Genomic DNA, 27,736 nt, shown 5'->3' with positions numbered 1-27,736 from the left:
TGGTGAAGCCCTAAGAATGTGGCCAAAGCAGGTTGAAACTTGGAGCACTGGAGATGAAGTGTTTGCCTAGGTAGACACTCAAGGCCACGGCACTTCCAGTGAAGGTGCGTGGACTCCTGTTGACCAGGGCCTGGGCACCCCTGTCTGACGCCTCTGTTGTGAGGCTGCTGGCACGGCACGGACTGTAGTTAAGGGGGGGACCTGATAGGGAGCTGGGGGCGGCTGGGGACACTCTGATATGTCATCTCCTCTGTTTTAGAGTCTGATTATCCAGTTAGGTCAAGAAAACCAGCTGTCAGCACACTTCATCTGAACTTGATTCATTGACATCAGATTGGCATATTAATTTTGAGCTGTGGCGCTTATTGTTTATCTTTTGTAGTGTAATGGAACATAATCAGAAAGCTCAGCTTTTAACTTCAAAGTGTGAAAACTGGTGATTACTGCTTTTGTGCTGGTGAATCATTTCAGGGGGTTAATGGAAACCCTCTCCTGCTCTCTGCTGTGTGCCTGCTGCGTGTCTGCTGGGGGAGACCCCTGCGGGGGATCTCATCTCCCTGCTTTCCTGTCTGGGCAGCCCTGGCGCCCAGCCTTGACCTGCACAGACACCGGCCATCCTGCCCAACTCCCTCAGTACTGAGATGGGGAGAGCTGGGGAGCCAGTGAAAGTTTGGGAAGTCAGAGGGCAGCTTGCCCTCAGTGTCCGTGAGCACCTACTCAGAGAATGCCCGATGTGATACATGAGTACTTTATTTATTACCTCTTGCTTTATGATTTAGTAATGTATGTAAATCTTAATTGAGTATTTCGCATGAGATTTGGGAAGACTGCTTGCATAGCAAATGAAGCCTCACACCTAGCACAGGGCAGGTAGTCTGTAAATATGCACTAAAATGTTAATTATTGTTGGGCTGTCTTGAGGTAATTGTAATTTGCTGTAATTGTGTTCTTGGGTGCCACACGTCCGTGGATGTGGGAATTCGTTCCCACTTGGATTCTGCTGGGTCTGGCTGCCCACCTGCCACGCTCACCCCTCCACCTGCAGGCCACTTCCCAGTCCTGCTGCTGCAGCCAAGGGGACAGGTAGGCCTGGTCCTCGTCCTTGGGCTCAGTTTGCCCTTTCTGTCCTCACTGCCCTGCTTGGGCACCAGTGAGTAAAAGACTGACTTGAGCCTCAGTGTTTTCTGAAGTCTAATTGGTGTGACTCTGAGTTAAACTTAAAAAATTTTTTATTTATAATTAGGGTAGAATATACATAATGTAAATTGTAACACCTTACTCATTAAGTTTTTAAAATTATAACAAACACCTAACATAAAATTTACCACCTTAACTGTTTTGAAGTGTATGGTTCAGTAGTATTACTTAACAGCATCAGATGGAGTTCGGTGGAGTGTAACAGGAATTATAAAATATGTCAACAGTCTCCCAGGTCGTGATCCACAGCCTGGTGGAGGGCGGCCGCCCCGCCCTGGCTGAGCCTCATCTTGCTTCCCTTCGTCCCAGGGCTGTTTGCACCTGACTGGGTTTGTGCCCAGGTGTTAAACCTTTGGTTCCTTCCTGCCTTTGTTGAAAAAACCCTGACCACCAACAGTCCCAACCACTGCCCTCCCTGGACTTCTGCCTTGGGTATCTACAAAAAGTGAATAATTTGCAGGAGTTCTCTGGCTGAGAAAAGTATTCCAGCTATCCTTTCTGTTTGATAGGCTTTTGTGGAGTGCCTGCTTCTCAGAGGTGGTAATTCTTCCCTTCTAATTATTTTTAGTTCTGAATCTCCTGCTGGATATATAACCCTGGACTCCTTGGCAGGTTCCCCAGCCCCCTGGCGGTGTGTCTGGGGGGCTGCCCCTTGCCTCTGGTGATACGCAGCACACAGGCCAGAGATCTCGCCTGCCAGGGACCCTCATCTGCCTCCTGAGCCGTGAGCGATGTTAGGGTGACTTGAATCTTCACCCGTGACTTGGCTCAACACCACACCGTCCTCATCTGATTCCAGGGAGTGAAAGAGGCCTGTTTTTACCTCAAAGCACAGAAAACTGCCTGTCATTTTGGTATTTGGAGCCCAAGTAGTGACCTCACACTATTGTTTCCCATTGTGTGAGCCCATCCTGTTGGCCATTACACGGGCCGTTTTAAACTCATTAACCCTTCAGAATTATTATATTAATGTTAGACTGACATTTAACACTTAATTTAACTTTAACTTTGGAGGGTCTGGGCAAAAAGCGTTTTTGCTAGATAGAACCTAAAGTGGTTATTTCAGTTAAGATTTTTGCTTTCTTTTTTACTTCTCCGAAAACATTTAAAACAGGGACATGGAATTTTATTATTTTACTTTGGTTTTAAAAAGAAACTCCCATTTTCCTTAAATTTTTTTTTAGAGTGAATTTTTTTTATTTTGGTATCATTAATATACAATCACAAGAGCAACATCGGGTTTACTAGATTCCCCCCATTTTCAAGTCCCCACCACGTACCCCATTACAGTCACTGTCCATCAGCGTAGTAAGATGCTATAGAATCACTACTTGTCTTCTCTGTGCTGTACTGCCTTCCCCATGCCCCCCTCTATATTATGTGTGCTAATTGTAATGCCCCTTATTCCCCTTCTCCCTCCCCACCCACCCTCCCCAGTCCCTTTCCCTTCAGTAACTGTTAGTCCATTCTTGGGTTCTGTGAGTCTGCTGCTGTTTTGGTCCTTCAGTTTTTGCTTTGTTCTTATGTTCCACAGATGAGTGAAATCATTTGGTACTTGTCTTTCTCCACCTGGCTTATTTCACTGAGCATAATACCCTCTAGCTCCATCCATGTTGTTGCAAATGATAGGATTTGTTTTCTTATGGCTGAATAATATTCCATTGTGTATATGTACCACCTCTTCTTTATCCATTCATCTACTGATGGACACTTAGGTTGCTTCCATATCTTGGCTATTGTAAACAGTGCTGCAATAAACATAGGGGTGCATCTGTCTTTTTCAAACTGGGCTGCTGCATTCTTAGGGTAAATTCCTAGGAGTGGAATTCCTGGGTCAAATGGTATTTCTATTTCGAGTTTTTTGAGGAATCTCCATATTGCTTTCCACAATGGCTGAACTAGCTTACATTCCCACCAGCAGTGTAGGAGGGCTCCCCTTTCTCTGCATCCTTGCCAGCATTTGTTGTTCCTACTCTTCTGTGTTGGCCATCATAACTGGTGTGAGGTGATATCTCACTGTGGTTTTAACTTGCATTTCCCTGATAATTAGTGATGTGGAGCATCTTTTCATGTGCCTGGTTGGCCATCTGAATTTCTTCTTTGAAGAAGTGTCTGTTCATATTCTCTGCCCATTTTTTAATTGGCTTATTTGCTTTTTGGGTGTTGAGGCGTGTGAGTTCTTTATATATTTTGGATGTTAACCCCTTGTCAGATATGTCATTGACAAATGTATTTTCCTATACTGTAGGATGCCTTTTTGTTCTGCTGATGGTGTGTCCTTTGCTGTACAGAAGCTTTTTAGCACGATGTAGTCCCATTTGTTCATTTTTTATTGTGTTTTCCTTGCCTGAGGAGATGCGTTCAGGAAAAAGTTGCTCATGTTTATATTCAAGATATTTTTGCCTATGCTTTCTTCTAAGAGTTTTATGGTTTCATGACTTACATTCAGGTCTTTGATCCATTTTGACTTTACTTTTCTGTGTGGGGTTAGACAGTAATCCACTTCCATTCTCTTGCATGTAGCTGTCCAGTTTTGCCAACACCAATTGTTGAAGAGGCTGTCATTTCCCCATTGTATGTCCATGGCTCCTTTATCATATATTAATTGACCATATATGCTTGGGTTAATATCTGGGCTCTCTAGTCTGTTCCATTGGTCTTTGGGTCCGTTCTTGTGCCAGTGCCAAATTGTCTTGATTACTGTGGCTTTGTAGTGGAGCTTGAAGTCGGGGAGCCTAATCCCTCACTTTATTCTTCCTTCTCAGGATTGCTTTGGCTATTTGGGGTCTTTTGTGGTTCCGTATGAATTTTAGAACTATTTGCTCTAATTCATTGAAGAATGCTGTTGGTATTTTGATAGGGATTGCTCTGAATCTGTAGATTGCTTTAGGCAGGATGGCCATTTTGACAATATTAATTCTTCCTATCCATGAGCACAGGATGTGTTTCCATTTATTGGTATCTTCTTTAATTTCTCTCATGAGTGGCTTGTAGTTTTCAGAGTGTAGGTCTTTCACTTCCTTGGTTAGGTTTATTCCTAGGTATTTTATTCTTTTTGATGCAATTGTGAATGGAATTGTTTTCCTGATTTCTCTCTGTTAGTTCATCATTAGTGTAGAGGAGTGCAACAGATTTCTGTGTATTAATTTTGTATCCTGCAACTTTGCTGAATTCAGATATTAGTTCTAGTAGTTTTGGAGTGGATTCTTTAGGGTTTTTTCTGTACAATATCATGTCATCTGCAAACAGGGACAGTTTTAACTTCTTCCTTGCCAATCTGGGTGCCTTTTATTTCTTTATTTCTTTGTGTTGTCTGATTGCCATGGCTAGGACCTCCAGAACTATGTTGAATAAAAGAGGGGAGAGTGGGCATCCTTGTCTTGTTCCCGATGTTAAAGGAAAAGCTTTCAGCTTCTTGCTGTTAAGTATGATGTTGGCTGTGGCTTTGTCATAAATGGCCTTTATTATGTTGAGGTACTTAACCTCTATACCCATTTTGTTGAGAGTTTCTATCATGAATGGATGTTGAATTTTGTTGTGTGGTTTTTCGGCACCTATGGCGATGATCATGTGATTTTTGTCCTTTTTGTTGATGTGGTGGATGATGTTGATGGATTTTTAAATGTACCATCCTTGCATCCCTTGAATAAATCCTACTTGATCATGATGGGTGATTTTTTTGATGCATTTTTGAATTCGGTTTGCTAATATTTTGTTGAGTATTTTTGCATCTATGTTCATCAGGGATATTGGTCTGTAATTTTCTTTTTTGGGGGGTATCTTTGGTTTTGGTATTAGAGTGATGCTGGCCTCATAGAATGAGTTTGGGAATATTCCCTCCTCTTCTTTTCTTTAAATGTTTTAATTAGAGTTTAAGTACTGTTTTTAGGCAACATAGCTCTTAGACATCAGGGTCCCTGGGAGTGGTTGCCTCTGAGTGGGTGGCCTCTGCCTCGTTTTGTACAGATGGGGTGAATCTCACAACTTTTCCTTCATTCTTAGAAAGTGAAAACTAGTGGGGAGTTGTTCTTTCGGAGCTGTAGTTAAGGTACCTCGGTGTTTCATCCTCGGGGACGTTCCTGCTCATGAGGAAACGTGCACTCCCTGTGCATTGAGTTCGTGCCCTGTACGTACCTGCTGCTCATGCTGATGGAGTGGACAGTGCCTACTGACTGAGCCTCTGTGTGCAGGGTGCTCGCCAGCCCTGGGTACGCCGCCTGAGCAGGACAGAGCTGTTCCTTTCCTGGGACTGGGGTTCCAGAGGGGTCTCCTCCTAGTCCCCAGGGGCCCCCGGCTGCTGGACAGAGGTGGGTCCCGAGGCCTGTGCCTCATGGCCGACTGCCCGCCTCTCACCCCCTCCCTCCCGCAGGGTACAGGCTTCAGTCAAATGCGGGATTGGTCTTGGTGACAGGAAGGAGCACAGGGATTCTGTGTTGCTGAGCCTGTGCTGAAGCCTGGTCCCCCATCAGTCACTGTGCAGTGCTTTTGATTCCCTGCTGGTGCACCAATGACTGATCCGGTGAACTTTGAATATGCCTGACTCCAAGGTAGATTCAAGGTCTTTTGTCTTACAAAGGACCCCACCTTTTAGGCTCTGCTGAAAACATATGGGATAGTCCTCAGGGCCCCAGTTGTAGAAAGGAAGCGTGGCTGGCTGCTGGCAGATGCAGGGGTTCCCCGCTACACCCCCACCCAGCCCTGCATCCTCTGGTGAGGGCACTAACCTGGCTGCTCTTTCGTCAGAGCTGTACCCCAGGAGCATGGTGGGGGTCCTGCTCAAAGAGTCTGACTCTGTCTCCAGCCACCTTTCCGGACATGCTACCTCAGTGGTACTGTTCCAGGGAGGGTGGTTCTTGGGGCGGGAGTGCAGACTTGTGCCAAGAGAGGATGGAGAGAGCAACCTGAGTGGCTTGGTGGGGGACAGCAGAATCTAGGAGGGCTGGGCTGTGTCCAGGTTTGCAGGCTCTAACACTTCTAAGGTTTCTCTGCGCCATGATGTCTGGCCCTGAAGGATGGGGCTGCTGCCTGGCTGCTCTGCCTGCTTTTCACACCATGTGGCATGGCTGCGGAGCATGCATAGGCCTTCACCATGGCTCCAGGGAGGTCCCTCCTGGCAGACTGGGATCTTGCTGGGGTCTGGGTCAGTGCTGCACTCAGTCTTAGTGGCGGGCAGTGGCCTGAGTACTGGCACGGAGGAATGAGCTACCCACTCCCTGGTAGGTGAGCCTGGCAGCTTCCGTCAGCCAGGCATTGGTGAGCTCAGCTGAGACGTCTTCTTGGGACTGCCCTGAGCACTTCTGGTGTTCTAGGGGGTCTCCTGCGAGTAGGTGTGTGCAACGTTAGGCTGAGTGGCTGGTCAGGCAGCCTGGGCCACTCTTCTGTGGTCTTTCTTTGCTTCCTGAGCACCTTCTCCCACCACACTCTGGCCACAGGCTCTGAGACTGTGGCTGACTGGTACCTACCTCTCTTTGGGCCTTGGTCCCTGAGAAACAAGGGGGAGGATCTCTGAATGACCCAGTGTGAGGATGAGCTATGTGGAAGAGCTCCACCCAAGGGTGCCCTGCTTTGCATGTGTGGGTGCAGCCCGCCTCCTAGCAGAGGTGGCCTTTGCTTATATGAAGCCAGCACCAGAGAGACACAAGGCTGCTTGTTGCCAAGTTGCAAAAAGGTCTTTTCTCCCCAGAGCTTGGAAAACCAGCACATGGCAGTTGGAGTTGTGCCCCAGACATCGCCCGCTTGCTAAATGCAGAGTGCTTAGTCATGCCCATGAAACAGATAGCAAGTTGTCATGTGGCTGCAGATGGCAGAATGAGCTTCTGTTTCTGGTGGGACAGGGTGTGGCTCATACTGTTGCTGTTTTCAAATAAGCTAAGAACTTCACAATGGATAATCAGACTAGAAAAGCAGGATCTATCTAGTAAGTGGGAAAGGAAGTAAACTAAGGGTAAAGACTTAAGACTTAGAAACTACAGAATAACCCTGTTCTCCCCATTCGTTCATCAGGGCAGGTGTGCCAGACGCACAGCAGTGATTGCAGCAGCCAGGTCCCTGCCCTCCGCAGCTTGGGAGGGGTTTGCTGAGCTAAGCCATTTACTGAGTAAGAGTTAAAGTGTGTAGGAAAGAGGAAAGGTCATTAAAGGGGGCTCCAGGCAGCAGTACTGGAAATTAAAGGTCCAGTGGAAAACAGCAGAAAATAGAAGATCTAGGACATTTTAAAACTAAGTGATAAAATAAGCTGTGAAGAGTACAGAAGCACACAGTAAAACTGGGGACGTTTAAAAAATACACAGAAAAGAGCCTGAAGAAAAACCTGAAACTGGGGGTACACAAGGGGCCGAGGGGAAGGCTGGCTCCCAAGCGCAGTGAAAACTGGGTGTGGGGAGGGCTGGTGTTGACTTCCTTGCGTCTCTTGGGGGAGGAGCCTGCAGGCCTCCCTGGGAGTGAAGTACTCAGAGCTGGTGCTCACGGGACCCCTGCTTCCAAGTCTGTGGTTGCTTGGTGTTCCCCAGAGACACTGGCCCTTATTATTGCTGGCAAGTCTGTGGTGGGCAAAACCATCCACTGATGATGTCAGAGAGGACAGGTCCCTGTTGAGGAACGGGTCTGCAGCCCCGTTGAGAGCTGCCTGGATATATGTGACCTTGGAGCGACCAGGGTGGTGGGAACAGGAAGGACAACAGTTCCACACCTGTTGCCTGCCTAGCATTCTCAAGGTGGGGTCCTGCCGAGCAGCAAAACATCTGGGCGAACTTTCTCGGACAGGCAAAGTCCAAGCCCTTTCCCATGCCTTTGTAGAGCAGTTCCATGTGTCTTTTTGAGTCAGCTCTCCTAAGGACTAGGTGTATGCAGGCTGTGTGCTCAGGAACCGTGTAAGTGTGAGTGAGGGGCACCAAGAGAGGGGTGGACAGAGATGAGGCTGATGGGTGTGGCGGGAGTCCTGGGGGCTGGGATCTGGATTGTAGGTGCCACTCAGATTATGCCAGACACAGCATGGGACAGGCTCTCCAGTCCTGAGTGTGAACGAGACAGAGGTGAAGTAGAGCAGGAGGCATCATTGTTGTTGGGTTTTTATTCCTATTTTGAGATCATAGGGCTCAGCCAAGCCCCTTGCCTTCCTGTACTTCAGGTACTTAGCAGAGAACATAGACCCTGACGTGCCGCATGACCTGGGGATCTGCCACCCGGCTTCATCACACCACATGGTTGTGAGGTCCTGTTTTAGAAAGTAAAGCAGTTCTTAATTTGGAGACCCTTATGAATCCCTCCTTTTTCCTTTCTCCTCTTTTCCTAGAGTGACAACAGTCTGAATTTGGTGTTCATGATCGCATGCATGACTCTCTTTGTTTACATACATGTCAGTTTATGGACAATATGTAAGCCTTTTACATAAATGGTATATCTATCTGTATACAATGGGCTCTTCTCTGCTAAAAATTTACTAATTTTGGTTCTTACAGTGTCAACTTGTTTTAATTGTCCTCCAGAGCACCCTGATGTGAGTGCCCGGGCCTGTGGGCCCTCTCCCGGGTGGCTGGCTGGTGCTGCAGCACCCTCCTTGCTCCGCCTCCGCCTGCTGTGTGCGCCCTCCTCTCAGCGTGGGCCCTCAGGACGTGCGCAGGGGAGCCTTCTCCATGCTCCCGCGGAGGCCGTGCAGTTCCTTGCCCCCCATGATGGCACATTGGAGCTCTCTGCACATTCTGATTGATATGGAAAGGTTTTTCTGGTTGCTTTAATTCTCTTTTCCTTGATTGCTAGTGAGATGAAGCATCTTTTTGTATGTTTCCTGCTATTCAGTTTTCTGTGAATTACCTGTTCCTCTCTTCTGTCTTCAACCCATTTTTATGGTTTTAGGGCACTTGGTGTATTTTTATTTTGATAAGGATCCTTCAGCCATCAGATGCACTGAAAAAGCTCTCTCCCAGGCTGTGGTGGTCCTCTTTACTTTCTTTCTGGTGTTCTTTACTGTATAGAAATTTAAAAGTCTAATTCAAATTATCTTTTTTTTTGAGATAATTGTGGATTTACATGTAGTTGTTAAAAATAATAAGAGATCTAGTGTACCCTTTACCCAGTGCCTCCCAGGGTGACATCTTGAAAACCTATCACAATCAGAGTGTTGAAACTGATGCAGTCAAGGTACAGAACCTCCCACCACAGCCAAGACCTCTGCTGTCACTCGGTAACAACACCCGCTTCCCTCATACTTCGACACCCTCTTTAACCTCTGAATAGTTTATTTTGTTCCACTGATTTATGTGTTTATCCTTCCACCAATACAGCCTTGATTATTGTAGCTGTCTAAGTCTTGATATTAAGTAGAATAATTCCTCTTGATTCTTTTTCAAAATAGTTTTTGGCTAATCAGTTCCTCTGCCTTTCCATATAAATTTTAGAATAATGTCTGTAGCTCCAAAAATTCTTGCTGGCACTTTTGTGGGAATTGGATTAAACCTTGAACTAGTTTCCTAGGGCTGCTATAAAAAATGACCACAGTCTAGTGGCTTGGAATAATCCACACATTCATTCTCTCAACAGTTCTGGAGATCAGGAATCTGAAATCAAGGTGTTGGCCAGGGCTGTGCCCCCTCTGGGCTCTGGGGGAGGACCCATCCCTGTCTCTTCTAGGCTTCTGGTGGCTGCCAGCATTCCTCGGCCTTTGCTGGCATTCCTTGGCTCATGGCCACACCACTCCAATCCCTGCCTCTGTTTTCACCTCCCTCTCTCCTTCCGTGCCTGTGTAATATCCCTCTGCCTCTCCTATAATGATGATTATGATTGGATTGGAGACCCACCCAGATAGTCTCCTTAAGACTGAATTTAATCACATCTGCAAAGATTCTTCCCTTGGAAAGTAACATTTACAGATTTCTGGGATTAGGACCTGGTATGTTTGGGGGTCACTATTTACCCTATTACAAACCTACATGGGGAGAATTGACCTCTTTGCTGAGCCTTCCAATCCATTAACATAATATGCCTATTTCCTTAGATCTTTGATTTTTTTCACTAGTGTTGTATAGTTTTCAGCATACAAATCCTGTTTTGTTAGATTTATACCTAAGCACCTCATTTTCTGAACAATCATTTAAATGGTATTTTAATTTGGTGTCCACATGTTCATTTCTAGCATATAAATACAGCTGACTTTTGCATGTTTATTTTGTACCCTGTGTACTTGCTAAACTCACTTATTAGTTCTAGGAGTTTGTTTTGTAGATTCTTTGAGATTTTCTACATAGACAAGTAATCTGCAAGTAGGGACAGTGTTTTTCCTTTCCAGTCTTTATGCCCTTCCTTTGTCTCCTTTTCTTGCCAAGTTACGCTGGCTGGAATTTCTAGCACTGTGTCCAGAGTGGTGAGAGCAGACATCCTTGCCTTGTTTCTGATCTAAAGGAGAAAACATTCAGTCTGTCACCGTTAAGTGCAACGTTACCTGTATGTTTTTTGTTGATGCTCCTTATCAAGTTGAGGAAGTTTCCCTCTTTTCGTTTTTCTGAGTGTTTATCATGAATGGATGTTCAGTTTTGCCAGGTACTCTTTCCACATCAATTGATATGATCATGTGATTTTTACCCTTTAGTTGGTAAATATAATGGATTACATTGATGGATTTTCAAATACCGAACTGGCCTTGCATCCCTAGAATAAGTGATATCTGGTCATAGTGTGTAATTCTTTTTATATATTACTAAATTCTGTTTTATAATGTTCTGTTAAAGATTTTTGTGCCTGTGTTCATGAGAGAGATTGGTGTTCTGTTTTTCTGTTTTTGGCACTTTGATTTTGGTGTCAGGGTAATGCTAGTTTCATAAAATGAGTAGAGGAGGATGTGTACCTTCCTTCCACTTTCTGGAAAAGATTGTGTAGAATTGGTGTTAAATCTTACTTAAACGTTTCGTAGAATTTACTAATGAAGCCATCTGGGTCTAGAGAATTTTTTTTTATTGGAGTTTTAAAATTACAATTTCCTTTAGTTTCCTTAATATAAATTATCTATATCATATTGGGTGAATTGTAGTAGTTTGTATTTTTCAAGTAATTGGTCTGTTTCATCTGACTTGTCAAGTTTGTCTGTGTAGAGTTATTTGTCATATTCCTTATTAGCATTTTGATGTTTGCAGGGTCTGTATGATGTCCCTGGTCTCATTCCTTACATTGGTAATTTTTGTCTTCTCTCTTTTTTTCTTTGTCACTCTTACCTGAGATTTGTTCATTTTATTAATCTTTTAAAAGATCCAGTTTTTTGTTTTAGTGATTTTTCTCTGTTTTTTTTTTTTTCAGTTTCACTGATTACTGGTCTTTATTATTTTCTTCCTCCTGCTTGCTTTTGGTTTATTATTTATTTAGGTTCTTGAGGTAGGAACATAGATTACTGGTTTGAGACTTCTTTTTTTTTAGTGGATTCAGTGCTATCCATTCCTAAGCACTGCTTTAGCTGTGTACCACAAATTTAATACAAGCCCACAAATGTATTTTTACTTTAATTGAGTTATGTGTAATTTTTTTTATATCCCTTGAGACTTTATCTTTGATCCAGGTATTATTTAGAAGTATGTTGATAGCTTTCAAGTGTTTGGAGACTTTCCTGTTACACTTCTGTTACTGATTTCTTATTTGATTCCTTTGTGGTTGGAAAACATATTCAGTAATTCCAGTTACTGTGAATTTGTCAAGGTTTGTTTTATGGCCCTGGATGTGGGCTGTCTGGGTCTAGATTCCTCTGAAATTTGAAAAGAACATGAGTTCTGCTGCTGTCAGGCGGAGTGCTCTGTAAATGTTGAGTAGATCATGTTGATTGATGGTATTTTTTAGTTCTTCTGTATCCTTGCTGATTTTTGTTCTAGTTCTATCAGTTGTTGAGAGAGTGGTGTTGAAGTTTCCAACAGAAACCTAGAATTGTGAATTTGTTTATTTTTTCTTTAAGTTCTATCAGCTTTTGCTTCACATTCTGCAGCTCTGTTGTATGGTGCATATACATACAGGACAGATGATTCTTGGTGGATTGACCCCTTTGTCTCTTTATAATGTCCCTCTCTGTCTCTGATCTTTTTCTTTGCTCTGAAGTCCACTTTATCTGATGATAATGTAGCCATACTTGCTTTCCTTTAATGAATGTGTGCATGACACCTTTTTCCATCCTTTTACTTTCCACCGGTCTTTGTCGTCTGGGTGATATCATCTGTTGATTGTCTTTTTGTCATTCAGTGTGAGATCTTCCTGGTTATTGGTATGATGACTGTTTTTTTTATTGAAACCTGGGCAGTTTTGTATTTTGTTCTGAAGCTCTGGGTTCTGTTTCAGCCAGCTTTTTCTGACACTCTTCTGGCAGGGGATAGGGGTGTGGCACTGCCTTATTACTGGTAAGTAGAGGTAAAGTCCAGGTTCCCACTCTCTCCGTGTTAACACCTGAAGGTGGTGAGGTCCTTGTTCCTGCTGAGTGGGGGTGGGAGTTCTCATTCCCTAGGCCTGGGTACCAGTCGGGGTTGGTGAAAGTTCTCCTTTGACACCAACCTGGCTGGGTAGGGTTCCTGCTTGGGTGGGCAGAGAAATCAGGTTCCCCATGTGCTTCCTACTGAACCTGAGGAGGAGTTGGAGGGCGGCATGTGGTTGCTGGCTGGTAGGGATGAAAGCCCTAACTCCCTCTTCGGCCTTCACTGGCAGCACCCGGCTGGGGCTGTTAGGGGGCCTCGTGATGGCCTTGTGAGGGTGGAAGTCTAGGCTCCCCACTGGGCCTCGGCTGCTGCTGCGTGGGGCCACAGGTTTTTCTGGGGTGTCCGACTAGAATAGAGCTGCCGTTGTCTCAGTCTGCCTTGGTGGGCTGCCCCCTTCCCGCCCTGTGGCTAAAAGGCAGACATTGGCTGGGGCTTTGTTTTGGTCTCATCTGTCAGCCTCCCTGGGTTGCCTGCTGCTTCAGCCTCAGTCCTGGGACCCAGGAGGCAAAAAGAAGACCCGGGGGTTCCCTGCTCTGCCTTCCCCCAAATCCTGGGGTCCCAGCTGGTCTGCCTTCTCTGTCTAATCTCATGTTTATTTTATGGATAATGTCTGGAATTTTCTGCTGTATTTAGTGGGAAACTAGGGAAAATATGTCCTCTCCATCTTCCAGAAGTGGAAGTCCAGTTGCCTTTTTCATTGATGTTTTTTAAGTTTTTCTTTTTTTCATTTGCGTATCTAATCCACCTGGGATTTATTTTATTTGTGATGAAGGAACCTAGTTGTATGTTTCTACATAGACGGCCGTGTGCCGCCGCCTTGAACGGCTCCTTTGCAAGCTGGCTGGGGCTCTGCCTCTAGTTCCACAGCCCACGGCCTCCCCCACCCCACATGACAGTGCTCAGTAGGGTAGGACTCCCGATCTTCAAAAGTGTTTTAGTTTCCTGCGTTTTGATTCTGTCTCATGAATTTTAGTTCAAAAACATACAAAATCAGTAGCCGGCCTTGGGCGCTGGCTTGGATGTGCACGACTCCAGTGCCCCACCCGCTCCAGGGCCTTGTTCGCTTTGCATTGCCCAGGTCAGAATAGCATGAGTGCCTTTAACTGCCTGACTCTGGGCAAGGTTTAACCCTTCCCCAGAAATGGCAGTGGGAAATTGCTCTTGAGTCCCACCATGCGTCTGTGTGGCTGCTGGCCTTAGAGCAGTGGTCCTGAGCTGGCCGAAGCCTGGGCTCGGGGGAGGGGACAAGGTGCACACATAGTTGTAGTCACTTTGGTGGCAGTTGGGGAGGAGGCAAGAGAAGCCAGATCAGTTTTGTTTGCTGGTACTGTGTTTTTGCAAACAAGCCTTTGATTTGTGCTTGGGGTGGAGGAGTGGCAGCTGTTCTGCTTGCTGGTGTGAGTGTTTGGTTCAGTCTTTTCAGAAGTATTTATTTACAACTTGTTACATTGACCACATTTCTTTATGGTGTCTGTACACATGCACACGTTTTCCCCTTGAACCACCTCAGAGTGAGGTGCAGAGATCTCTGGTGCTTCATCTGTTAGCACTTCAGAGGTGGGGCGGTCTTGTTAGGGCCACACCCCCATCACCTCACCTGAGCACACTCACAGGAAATCCACTCCAGCCTGCATGCGAAACTCCCTAGTTACCCTTTTGGTAACTGGGCTTGTGTGTTTTTTATTTTTTGTTTATTTGCTTTTTAAAGTAAATCCAGGATCCAGTTAAAATGCCCCGGCTGTGTCTGCCTCTAAATCCAGAACAGTGCCCTTATGTGCAGGGGCGTCAGCATTTGGGCAGACACGGCCAGCTCTCTTGTAGGTCATCCCATATTCTAGATTTGTCTCATCATGTTTTCATGGTCCTTGTATTTCCTGTAAACTGGAAGTTAGATATAGAGCAGTGCTGCCCAACAGAAACACAGCCTGAGCCACATATGTCAGTTACGTTTTCTGGTAGCCACATGAAAAAAAAAAGCAGGTGGAATTAATTTCAATGGTATATTTCATTTACTACATTTCTTATTTACCATGTATTCCTATTTATTATTTACTTAATCTATTTAATAATCTATTTTGTATCTAAAAGAATACCATTTCAAAATCTAAACATTTGTAAGGTGTCAGTGAGAATTCCTTTTTCATCCTAGGTGTCGAAGGTGCAATGTGTAGTTCAGCACCAGTGGGCCAGCTGCAATTCTGGTGCTCGGCAGCCCTGTGTAGCTCGCGGCTCTACAGGAACTCTCTGTGCTTGACTGGACACCATGGAGTTGCTGATGTCTAAGACTGGTCTTCTTCTTTTTCAGGCTCTGGGTGCTCGGGGATGGAGCAGGTGTGCAGAAGGTGAGGACCCGGCTCCGGGACTGCATCGCCTGCGTCCTTCCTTAGTGAGACCTTCGGCTTGAGCCGGCGTGGTGGGAGCAAGGATGTCAGTGGGTCTCTTGCTGCCTCCCCCACTCTGGGGGAGGCCCTTTCTCCTGCTGCTCTCCGTGGCTGTGGCCCAGTCGCGCTGGCCCAGTGACCCTTCGGAGGCCGTCCTGGACTGGGAGCACCAGCTCGAGGCGTCCATGCACTCGGTGCTGCCGGACGTTCACGAGGCTGTGCCCACAGTGGTCGGCATTCCTGATGGCACAGCTGTGGTGGGGCGCCCATTTCGGGTGACCGTTCCAACAGACGTGATTGCCCCCCGCGGAGAGCCTGTCAAGGTGAGCCTGGACGCGGGGCCTGACTCAGGAGAGCTGCCATTCTCCCCTCCGTTCCCGTGCCTTGGGTGTCAGTATCGTTTTGGTTTTTGAGTTCTCAGCTCTAGCAATTCGGAGACCTGCTAAGAGAGACAACCACTGATGTTCACAAGAAGGTCCCCATTATATCTCAGAGTGGCGTCCTGAACCTTTACTCTTGCTCCCATTTTGGCTGTCTCAGCATTAAAAAGCCTGTACATCTGATGGAAGATCTCTGGTCATCAAGGGATTTGCTGGAAGGGCCTGTGGACAGGAAAAGGTCTTCTTTCAGTAACATGGGATTAAACCCAAGAAATATAAAACCAGTACATGCTTTGAACCTATGTTTTATAAAGGTGTAAACAAATATGGGAGTTCTGCTCTAATTTGGTGTTTTCTGTGTACTAAACATGTTTGGTCACTTAAGAACCAGAATTAGTACAGAGACTGCAGCCTTACCCTTCACCTTTTGGAGAAGCAGTCCAGAGAGCAAGGGAATCTGAGACCCATGTAGGAGGAGAGCACAGGCTGACCCAGCGCGACAGGAAGGTGGAAAGGAAGCTTCTCTGTGAAGCACCAGCCTCTGGGGTTGTGGAGCCTTGTGATTTCTCCTAGATTCTGAGTGTGCGTGGCGGCCCCGTGAGTGGATGGGCTGTCCCGCTCAGGCCGAGAAGGTCCTGGAGCAGAGGTCAGCACGTTTTCTTAAAGACCCAGATGGTGAGCCCCTCAGGCTTCCCAGGCCACGGCTCCCACTGCGGCTCCTCAGCTCTGCCAGGAGGCGTGGAGGTGGCCACAGACAGTGTGCAAGCAGTGGGCTCCAGGGAAGCCTTAACTTGTGGACGCTGAAGCAGGAACATGAATTTCATGGTTTTCACACAAGACTTCTTCTTTTGACTTTTTTTTTCAATGATTTGAAAATGTGAAAACAATTTTTAGCTCATGGGCTGTACAAAAACAGGTGGCAGGCCAGAGGTGACTCATGGCCCTATTTGCTGACCCGCCCCTACAGCATTCTCCCCTGGAGCTGTGGCTGGAAAGCAGGCTTAAGACATTCCAACGTCTGTACTTTATGATGGTAGTTTTTATAGATCTCTGCATCCATGTTGTGTTCTGACTGGCTGTTGGTGTGTCTAAACCACTAAACTTAATGGTTTAAAACAGCTGATTTGCTTTGCTTGCAATTTGTGACCACAAATTCAGGGATTCATAGCTTATCTGGAAACTTCATCTCTACTTCTTGTGGTGCTAGCGAGAGTGGTGGTCTGAACTGGAGGACCCACTTCCAAGGCAGCTTGTTCACCGCGGGCAAGCTGGCATTGCCTGTTGGCAGGGAGCTTAGCTGGCACTGTTGCTTAGGATCTTTGTGTCCTCTGGACCTTTCCATGGGTGCTTGGGTCTCCTCGTAGCAGAACAGCTGGTTTCCAGGAACCAGGAAGCAGCAACTGCCAGGCTCTTAAGGAAGGAAACTTGTGCTCCACTTTCCTTGTGCTGCACTGGGCAGAGCACACAGGCTCCGGTGGGGCCTTACCAGCCTGTCCCTGCCGAGTCCCAGGCATCCCGACTAGAAATGGGCACAGATTCTGTACCACTCCTCCTACTGAGAGGTGGGCTCTGCCCCTTCCCTTGAATCCAGGGGGACTCGCACCTCACCTGCACCCTCTTGTGCCTCCCCTCCTTCTCCCTGTCACCCCTTCTCTTTAGGTCGTGGCTTGTTCTCAGGGTAGCCCTCTGATCTGGGAGGCGACCATACCTCTGAAGATCCTGGTTCACTTCCACGGAGCTCTTCCTAGTTTGCAGAGTTGTAAGATTTCCACGTAATCTTCATGATAACGCCAGCTAGTCTGGCCGTTAGATGAAGAAGAATGGCGGTTTAGGAGGCACGTTTCTTGCTTAATCTCACACTTGATCTGAATACCCAAACCCTGTGGTCACCCTTGTTCCATCGGCCGTTGGGTGTTTTAAGTGGAAACCTGACAAGGTGTGCCTTGAATTGATGCAGTGAGCTGGATATTGGCCGCTTCTGGCAGAGACATTTAACAGGCTTATTCACCAGGGGAGTAAAGAGATTTTACCGGTAAAATGAGATTTTATCTGAGCATATTTATCTGTAGAAAGCAGACCATTTAGTAGCTGCTCAGCCTGTAGAAAAACGGATGAAAATGTGTGACTCTTCATCCCAGTCTCTCAGGCTTACGTAGTATCAGGTCAGAGAGCCTGACTTCATCCCTGGGACTTCAGTTTCTGTGTGTGTGGAACACAACTGGCAGGTCTTCCTATGAAAGGAGTTGCTTTGTTCCCTATTACGTGTAATACTGGTGTACAGGCACACCTTGCCTCTTTGTGTTTCACAGATACTGCGCTTTTTTAATAGATGGGAGGTTTGTTGCAAACTCTGTGTTGAGCAAATCCATCAGCACCATTTCCCAATGGTGTTTGCTCGCTTCGTGTCTCTGTCACATTTTGGTGATTCTTACAATATTTCAGACTTTTCCATTATTGCAATTGTTATGGTGATCTGCAGTCAGTGATTTTACCTTGCTAAAAGTTTAGATGATAGCTAGTATTTTCTAGCAATTAAATATTTTGTAATTTCTGTACATTTTTTCTTAGACATCATGGTATTGCACACTTAACAGACTATCTTTGTGTAAATGTGACTTTTACATGCACGGGGAAACCAAAAAAGTCTTTTGACTCATTTCATTGTGGTGTCTGCCTTACCATGGTGGCCTCAGACAGAACCTGCGCTACCTCCAGGGTGTGCCTGTATAACGGTGCATCGTAGAAGAGGGAGAGAGAAACTGTTCCAGCACTTGGCAAGCTCCTGAGTCACTTCTGTGTTCCTCAGACGGTGTCCGGGTCCCACACACACCCTAGCCAGGCCTGGGGTCATGCTGGATGTATTTTGTGACCTTCCTTTAGTCACTGTAGCTTGAGTTCCCCCCTTGGTCATTAACTGTTCTTTGGGAATATAACTTCTAACGACTGCCTAATATTCTTGTGTATGTGGGGCACATTTCTTGATACCAAGGAGCCTTGTCGGGGTGACCTCCATCGTGCCCATCAGTATCACTGTCACCCAGGCTGCTGCTCACTTACCTTCCCCAGGCCTGCCTCTGGTCTTGACCCCTCAGTCTGTTCTCCACCCTGAGGCGAGAGACCTGCTTCCCCCGGGCCCCTGACCTGCATCACCAGGCAGCCCCGGATCCTGCCCTCTCCCCCTTTTCCCTTTGCATACACGTTCCAGCTGGGCTGGCCTTGTTCTGGTCCCAAAGACATGCCCGGCTCAGGGCCCATCTGGCCTCTGGCTCTTCCTGTGTCCTGTCGGCAGGGGTACATGCCTGCTTCCTGTCTCTGTGGGCATCGTCAGGGCGCTGGAGCCCTCCTTCAACCCTGATGGCAGCAGCTCTCCCTTGAAGCCTGTGTCACCTTCTCCTTAGTGAGTTTCTGTACCTGAAATTCTTGTTCTGTGTCAGTCTGCATGCTTGCCTCCTGTCATATAGTAGGCTCTCAGGTGGTCATGGACTGGCAGAGGTGCCTGCTGGTCTCCTCTGGGTTGTTGAAGCTTGCCTGGCTGTGTGCAGGGGAAACGCCAGCCACTGTCGGGCAGAGGAGGCTGAGCCTCCTGCGGGGCCCCCAGGTGAGGCTGGGCTTCCAGCCATCTCAGGCGTGGCCGGGCTGCCGAGCAGACACCCAGGCAGAGCGTGGTCTGACCTGAGAGCTGCTAAGGTTGGGCGGGTGGTTATCATGCTTGCAGTCAGGCCAAGGGGTCGCTTGGGGGCTGGCAGTGGAATACCGGTGTAGGCAACAGACTAGAGAGCAGTCTGGTGAAGGGATGGAGAATTAGGTCTCCTAATGAGCCAGCTGGACACCTACCAGGCCTCGTTTGACCCGTGTGGGCCGCTGGCTACGTGGACTATTTCAGGAGGTCGTGGTAGCTCCAGGCATCACAGTGGCAGAGGGCAAGCAACTTAAGGCCAGCCAGGTGTGCCCCTCAGAGCCTGAAGCGGGACTTCCCTGTACTTACTACACCAGGCTGCAAGGTGGGCACAGAAACAGGAGGGGTGAGCCCGGAGGGCGTGGCCCCAAGGCCCTGGGTCCTCTGGCCAGCACCATGGCTTCCCTTGCTCGGCCTTGGCAGTCACTGTGCTGCTGCACACCCCAGCCTGACCCCAGTGGGCCCCACTGACCAGGTGAGGCAGGAGGGGGCTGCAGGCTGCCTCCAGGCCCTGGTGGCCAGCATGACCTTCCTGCGAGCCTGTGCTTCAGTGCTTCTTTCTCTCCATGGCCTCAGGACACCCTTAGCAGGTGGCCCTGGCCTGCACCCTGTGGGACTGAACCGAGCCTGCGTTCAGCCCTCCGGGCTGCCTTTGGACCCAAGGGCCCTCCCCTCATCAGAGCCCTGGGGTGGGTCCCACAGAAGCCAGCTTGGCCTTTGTTGTCTGTCCTGTCGGCACAGTAGAAGTCGCTCACCCGGCTCTTGTCTCCCTTGGGACTGGCACCAGCTCCCTATAGGTGCCTGTCCTCTGCCTCGAGTGAGTGGGGGGCTGGCTGGGAAGGTGACTGTACGCCTGGAGGCGCTCTAGGTCCAGTGTGGCCCAGAGAGGCAGCCTAACCTTTGGGCAGGGCCTGGGCTACCCCTGCAGGACCCCCTCAGAGGCTTGTTTGGTAGAGGCTGCAAGGGTGCTGTGGGCGCCTGACCCCCATCCTCTGTGCCCCAGACAGCATGGACTCGCCTCAGCCCAGGGCGTCTGTGGACCGGGAGCAGCCCTCCCTGCCCTGTGCTCCGTCGCTGGCCTGCCCTGGTTGTCCTCCCGAGAACAATGGGCACTGTTTGGGCCAGGAGAGCCATGAAGGGAGTGATTCTTTGGGTGCCTGATTGCTGCGTGGCAGCCCCGCCTGTGTGAGGTGGACTGCAGTTTCTTCCTGCACGAGTGGGCGTTGCCTGCTCTGAATGGACCCCTTGAGCACAGCTCACCGGGAAATGCGGGTTGGCGAAGGAGGGCATCCGGGGGCTTGTCAGAATGACATTTGCTCAGATGCTGAAAATACAGGCTTCTGTGTTTAAAAGCAGCTTACTGACCAGGACCGAAGGGACATGACAGGAGAGACGCCAGGGCTTGGGGCAGAGGGGCTGACTCGGAATTTTCTTCAAGGCTGTGACCAAGCTAGGCTGCCCATCACCTGAGGAGGAAAACGACTGATTCTCATTTCGGGTGAGAACAGGAGCCATCAGGCAGAGAGTGCCTGCTGCTTTGAGGCTGGTGGGCCACGGGGCCAGGTGACACCCCCCTGCCGGGCAGCTGAGGCCCCGGCCACATCCACTGTTTCCTCACTGTGTGTAGGGCAAAGGCCTGGCCCTTTGACCTGCAGCCCGAGGCTCTTCCTGGTGACCTGTGCCTCTCCCTCCAGCCCAGCCATGACCGCCCATCCACATCACTGAGCGAGGCCAGTAGCCTGCCTCGTTGTCACGGTCTGTGGTACAGACACAGGGTCACCCTGAGTGTAAGCCAGCACCGCGGAGGTCTGTGGGGGCCTGACGAGGCTCAGCCCCAGCGAGGGCCCACTTCTGCCTCCTGGGCAGGAGCCCACACAGGCCTGCCCCGAGGGGCCTTGGCCACTTGCAGGTGTCTGGGGTGTGGCCCACAGTACCCAGCTGCAGGTTGGCCTAGCTCTGTAGCTTGGTGGAGGGGTGAAGACTCTGAGCTAGCAGGCCCAGGAGGCAGGGCCCCATGCAGAAGGGCGGGGGAGCACACTGCCAAGCTCGGCATGCCCACGCTCTCTGGGAGGCCACTGTGGACACTGCCATGGGGGTCTTGGGCCCCTGTCTGCCGGGGTTCTGTGGTTTCGATGCTTAATGTACTGGTTATGCCTTGTGGGTCAAGACTTCCAGCCGGGGGTGTGGCCGTTCAAGGTCTCACTCTCCTTGCTGCTTGGCTCCCTTCCATCTCAGAAGCATGTTCTCTGTCTGGAGCTGAAATGGGAAAGACTTCTGGCTCCCTCTGGGTTGACCAAGAGCTCCCCCAGTGAGGTGGCCCCTGGGTCCCTGGCTGCCTGAAGGTCCCTTTCCCAGATGGTCAACTATATGGCCTCCAGCTGCCAGGCCGTGGGCTGTCTGGCATGGAGGCGGAGGAGTGGCCTGAAAACCAGGGAGCCCATGGCCAGGCTGGCCCGCCGCGACACACAGGCGCTGCCGCTGAGCCCCCATGCAGCCATGGGTCCCCGCCTGGCAGCCTTTGGGGGCGTGCTGTGGTGGTTACAGTGCAGCTAGAGCAGAAGCGTTTGTTCATAGGAGTAAATGGAGGACCCCATGGATATCAGAGTCTCAGCGCACATATATTGGGACCAGACACACCTGTTTTAGACTGAGAAGGGGTGTGTGCTGGTCTTGAGGCCGCCACTTGAAGTGAGTCCTTCCCTGACCCCATGCCCGCAGGGTCTCAGCACTCCTGGCAGACAAGTCTGTACAGGCCAGCAAGGCCCTGAGAGTCCGCGGCCTCGGCCTTTTCCCCTCTAGGGCCCTGGCTTCCCCTTCCTGTGCCCTCCCTGCTTCCCTGTGATGCTCTGAGCTTCTGCTTTGGGGAAAGATCAGGGAGACAAGGCCTCAGTGGGCTGGGTCCTGGGCCAGCTGGGAAGGAGGGCTGGGGAGTAGAGCCGGACCAGCAGGGATGCCCTGTGGCAGCCTCACCGTGTGCTAGGCCCCCAGCCCACAGGAGCAGGTGGGTTCCAGTGCTGAGTGCAGCTCGAGGCCAGAGCTCCTTGGAATGCCCTTAATAAACACTCTTTTAGAGTAGTTGTTTCCAGTCTTTGATAGTGGGGTTGATCAAGACATTAGATACGACTGCACCTGCTTTCCGATGTGCCCCCCATACTTAATGGTAACGTGGCTCTTGCGGACTTCCATTCTGGGCAGATAAGACCTCTGGGCCAGGCATGCAACTTGAGCGAAGGTGTGGTGTCTTGGAGGGCAGGGAGGAGTCGGGCGAGGGCAGAGACAAGCGCGGAGGGGCGAGGCAGTCCGACTCCAGTCTGCAGGCAGTGGGTGGGTGGTGGCCACAGCACCCTGGCCTCGGGCACACGTTCCCTGGGGTGCGCTGCTTGAGTGCCAGCGCCTGTGTCCCTGGGCGGACCATCAGCCTTCCATGTAGCAGACCCAGGTGACAGGTGAATGAGCCTCTGGAGGACGAGTTGGTTCCCCATAGTAGTCCTGAATCTGCGCACGCCTGCCACACAGCCCCGACTGGGCTGGGGTAACAGTGGTGTGTTCCCAGGTCACTGGTGGCCAGAGCGCTTGACTCACGCTGCTGTCTCTTGCAGGTATCAGCAGCAGGGAAGGAGGCCTTACCATCCTGGCTGCACTGGGACCCGGAGAGCCACACGCTGGAGGGTCTGCCCCTTGACACCGATAAGGGCGTGCATTACATCTCAGTGAGCGCGGCTCGGGCTGGAGCCAACGGGAGCCACGAGCCCCAGAGCTCCAGCGTGTTCTCCATCGAGGTCCACCCTGAAGACCACAGCGAGCCGCAGTCCCTGCGGGCGGCATCCCCAGCCCCAGGCGAGGCGGGGCCATCTGCCTGTGCTGCTGACGAGCCCGTGACAGTCCTGACAGTGATTCTGGACGCAGACCTCACCAAGATGACCCCAGAGCAAAGGCTCAGGCTCCTGCAGCAGATGCAGAGCTTCTCAGGAGTGGGGCTGCCCGGCATGAAGCTGGTGCCCGTGGTGAACAACAGGCTGTTTGACATGTCAGCCTTCATGGCCGGCCCAGGGAATGCCAAGAAGGTGGTGGAGAATGGGGCCCTGCTTTCCTGGAGGCTGGGCTGCTCCATGAACCAGAACAGCGTGCCTGACATCCGTGGGGTGGAGGCCCCTGCCAGGGAGGGCGCTATGTCTGCCCAGCTTGGCTACCCCGTGGTGGGTTGGCACATCGCCAACAAGAAGCCGCCCTTGCCCAAGCGCATCCGGAGGCAGATCCACGCCACACCCACACCTGTCACTGCCATTGGGCCCCCAACCACGGCTGTCCAGGAGCCACCGTCCAGGATTGTGCCCACCCCTACATCGCCAGCCATTGCTCCTCCAACAGAGACCGCGGCCCCTCCGGTCCGGGATCCTGTTCCCGGGAAGCCCACAGTCACCACTAGGACTCGAGGTGCCATTATTCAGACCCCAACCCTCGGCCCCATTCAGCCCACTCGAGTGGTGGAAGCTGGTACCACGGTTCCTGGCCAGATCCGCCCAACCATGACCATCCCTGGCTATGTGGAGCCCACAGCAGTCGTGACCCCTCCCACGACTACCACCAAGAAGCCACGAGTATCCACGCCGAAGCCAGCCACACCTTCTACTGACTCCTCAACCACCACGACCCGAAGGCCAACCAAGAAGCCTCGGACACCCCGCCCAGTGCCACGGGTCACCACCAAAGCTCCCGCCACCAGGCCAGAAAGCGCCTCCCCACCCACCCGCGTCCGCACCAGCACCAGCGGGGTCCTCCGAGGGGAGGCCAACCGGCGCCCAGAGCTCAAGAACCACATTGATAGAGTGGATGCCTGGGTTGGCACCTACTTTGAGGTGAAGATCCCGTCAGACACCTTCTACGACAATGAGGACACCACCACCGATAAGCTGAAGCTGACCCTGAAGCTTCGGGAGCAGCAGCTGGTGGGCGAGAAATCTTGGGTGCAGTTCAACAGCAACAGCCAGCTCATGTACGGCCTGCCCGACAGCAGCCACGTGGGCAAGCACGAGTATTTCATGCACGCCACAGACAAGGGAGGCCTCTCGGCCGTGGATGCCTTTGAGATCCACGTCCACAGGCGCCCCCAGGGGGACAGGGCCCCCGCACGCTTCAAGGCCAAGTTTGTTGGTGACCCGGCGCCCATCTTGAATGACATCCACAGGAAGATCGCCCTGGTGAGGAAGCTGGCCTTTGCCTTCGGGGACCGTAACTGCAGCACCATTACCCTGCAGAACATCACGCGGGGCTCCGTTGTGGTGGAGTGGACCAACAACACGCTGCCCCTGGAGCCCTGCCCCCGGGAGCAGATCGCCGGGCTGGGCCGCAGGGTCGCCGAGGACGACGGGAGGCCCCGGGCCACCTTCTCCAGCGCCCTGGAGCCCGAGTTCAAGGCCGTAAGCGTTGCCGTGATGGGCTCCGGCAGCTGCCACCACCTGCAGTTCATCCCTGTGGCGCCGCCCAGGAGGCCGTCCTCCGAAGCGCCGCCCACGGAGGCGCCGGACAGGGACCCCGAGAAGAGCAGTGAGGACGATGTGTACCTGCACACGGTCATCCCGGCCGTGGCGGTGGCGGCCATCCTGCTCATCGCTGGCATCATCGCCATGGTGTGCTACCGCAGGAAGCGGAAGGGCAAGCTCACCCTGGAGGACCAGGCCACCTTCATCAAGAAGGGGGTGCCTATCATCTTTGCGGACGAGCTGGACGATGCCAAGCCGCCCCCCTCCTCCAGCATGCCGCTTATCCTGCAGGAGGAGAAGGCCCCCCTGCCCCCTCCCGAGTACCCCAGCCAGAGCGTGCCCGAGACCACCCCTCTGAACCAGGACACCGTGGGAGAGTACACACCCCTGCGGGACGAGGACCCCAACGCGCCTCCCTACCAGCCCCCGCCGCCCTTCACGGCCCCCATGGAGGGCAAGGGCTCTCGTCCCAAGAACATGACCCCGTACCGGTCACCCCCTCCCTATGTCCCCCCTTAACCCACAATCGCCTGGGTGGAGGCAGGGCAGGGCAGGGCCCTGGAGACGACATGGGGTTGTCTGTGGGGGCCAGTGGCCTGCAGACAGTCGCCCACGCCTAGCGCGCTGACACACACGGGGCCTGGACAAACCCGCCCTCTCTGGTCCTCCTAAACCCCAAAGCAGCCGGAGAGACTTTGGGGACATTTTTACTTTTATTTTTTGCCTAACAGCTTTTTGTTTGTTCATAGAAAATTCTTCGCTGCGTGTTTGGTGGCCAGCTCTGAAAGCACCGTTTGGAGTACAGGTGGGGCGAGGGCCCGGGTGGGCCTGCGGGCAGTGCCAGGCAGCCTCCCGGCTCCCTGTGTTTCGCCTTTAACACTAACTGTACTGTTTTTTCTATTCACATGTGTCTAGCTGCAGGAGGTGACATGGAAAACAGTAGCTAAAGATTAAATTCCAACGACTTTCAGAAGTTAAGGTTAAGTTTTTACATTTAATCTGCTGTTTACCTAAACTTGTATGTGTAATTTTGGGGTGGGTGTGGGAAATTGCTTTGCTAAAAATAAGCTCCCAGGGTGTTTCAAACTTAGAGAAGACCAAGGGACAGTATTTTTTATCAAAGGAACCCTATTTTTTCACACTATATAAAATTGGTTGCTCTGGTGCCCCAGGGCCTGACTGGGGGCCCCCCGGCCCTGGCTCGGGCCAGGGTCCTGGTGCTGGGCTTGCTCCCCTGCTGTTGCCAGGGGCTGGAAGCTGGAGGGGCCTCTTGGGCCATGGACATCCACACCCCAAGCCCACACACGCTGGCGGCCCATCACCAAGGGGTCTTTGTTTCCTTGGGAAGGGGACTCTGAGAGGCAGTGGTGGCCGTGGCCCCCAGCCTAGGTGCTCCAAGGTGGGCCGGCTGCTCATGGGGGTGGCTGGGGAGGTCGAGGGACTCAACCACATCAACCTGTTTTCTTTTACCCTCCTTTCTTTCCCCCTTCTAAAAGGAATATCATGGTTTTTGAAACACTCAGTGGGGGACGTTTTGGTGAAGATGCAATATTTTTATGTCATGTGACGCTCTGTCCTCACTTGACCTTGGCCGCTTTGTCCCAGAGTCCACAGCCCCATGCTCCCATGCCGACCTGGCCTGGCCCCTCTGGCACTCCAGCCCCAGGCCTGGGCCTGAAGGGCTGGGAAGGGTCTGGCGCTGGTGAGGGCGGCAGTAATGCAGAGTCCAAGGCTGTGGGCTTTCAAAGCTAATTTTTTACTAAAGTTTTTATACAGCCTCAAATTGTTTTATTAAAAAAAAGATTAAAAATGGTGATGCTTACAGCAGTTTGTATGAGCTCTTAGTGTTGATTCCATGGAACTGATGGTTTAGCTCATTTTGATTTTTTTTCTCTTCTTAACGGTTTAAATTCCAGAATTACACTGGGGCTTCTTTTGCCTTTTTTAGCAGAATGTCTGTCTGTCCATCTGCATCTCTGTCCCATGACTCAGGGGTACCCACTCTGCTTTGAATCTCCTCCTTTGGAAGGAATTATTTTGAGCATGACTTTTCCTGTTGAGAGTGATTCGGGGTACCTTTTAGGGAGGAATGCCTTTTGCAATAATGTATCCCTTCAGTGATGGAGGGTGGGCAGGTGGACCCGGGCTCCCTTTGCACACCAAGCAGCCACTTCTAAGCCATATTGACCGCTCTGCAGAGGATGCGTGTGTGCTGCCTCAGGAGAGGGCCGGTGAGAGGAGGGGTCTCCACCCTGCCCTTTTCCAGAGGCCTGGCCTGGCCCCCAGTGGGGTGCGCGGGTCAGGTGTGCACCTGAGCAGTGGCCCTGTGGGGGGAACCTGTAGCTGAGGGCTCAGTGGACTTCTGGTGACTGGGCCTCATGTCTCCAAGTCCAGGTCCAAGCTGGAGTCTCCCCAGTGCCCTAGCATTAGGGGCACTGGTGGGGTATGACCTGGTGAGATTATTTTTGATGACCTTGTCAAAAAAATAATTCCCAGTGTTCACGTGAGGGCTTTGAGAGGCCTCCAAAACAGCTCTGTTGCCCTGAGCAACCCCACCAACTTGCACTGCCATGCAGAGCACGGCTGGCCCAGAATGGCCTGTTGCCATAGCAGCTAGAGATGCCAGGGCAGCAAGCAGAGTAACAGCAGCCGCGGCCTTGAAGGCAGTCCCCCCTGTGCGCGGCCGGCCTCGGGCTGGCAATGGCCATTAGACTGTGTGAGACAGAGCCAGCCTCACGTTCCAGTGTTCACCAACCACTGACATGTTTTTAATTTCCTTCTGTATGATTTTAAGATATGTTTTCTGCATTCTGTATAGAAACATATCAAACTAAATAAAAGCATTGTCTTTATTACAATGCCATTGCTTCCAAGCGTCTGCTTCCCCGGCCCTTACACAATCTAGGATGTGAGTGGGGAGGGGGCTGGAGTCCATGGAACAGAGGGAAGTGGCGACCCAGCCAGGCCCACTCAGGTGGTCTCTGAACAGCTGACCCGCTGGCCTGCCACAGCCTTACATTTCTGTGCCTCTCCCACTGCCTAGTGGGCTTGGGGCTGCCCCCTGCTTTGCTGGAGGTGACCCTGGAGTCTCAGCTGGGATGGAGCAGAGTTGGTCTGTGTCCTTGAAGGCTCCGTGTGGCAGGAGCCTCCCTAGCAGTTCTGTTGCCTGCGCCAGCTTGAGCCTCCTGCT

General features: G+C 50.8%; 1 protein-coding gene across 7 annotated transcripts in view; it reads left to right on the top strand.

The window, feature by feature from the left end:
* DAG1 (dystroglycan 1) overlaps positions 1-27,404 on the top strand; it is a 50,854-nt gene extending 23,450 nt beyond the window's left edge. For all 7 annotated transcript variants that reach the window (XM_036877540.2, XM_036877545.2, XM_057487646.1 and 4 more), the window contains exons 2-3: positions 14,935-15,333; positions 22,666-27,404. In XM_036877540.2, the coding sequence (XP_036733435.2) occupies positions 15,055-15,333; positions 22,666-25,065 (2,679 nt within the window). In that variant the 5' untranslated portion in view covers positions 14,935-15,054 and the 3' untranslated portion in view covers positions 25,066-27,404. The remainder of the gene's footprint in view (positions 1-14,934; positions 15,334-22,665) is intronic.
* The last annotated feature ends 332 nt before the right edge of the window (positions 27,405-27,736 follow it).

The sequence above is a fragment of the Manis pentadactyla genome, chromosome 1 (assembly GCF_030020395.1).
Source record: "Manis pentadactyla isolate mManPen7 chromosome 1, mManPen7.hap1, whole genome shotgun sequence".
Lineage (NCBI taxonomy): Eukaryota > Metazoa > Chordata > Mammalia > Pholidota > Manidae > Manis > Manis pentadactyla.
This window is presented reverse-complemented; position numbering and strand designations above follow the sequence as displayed.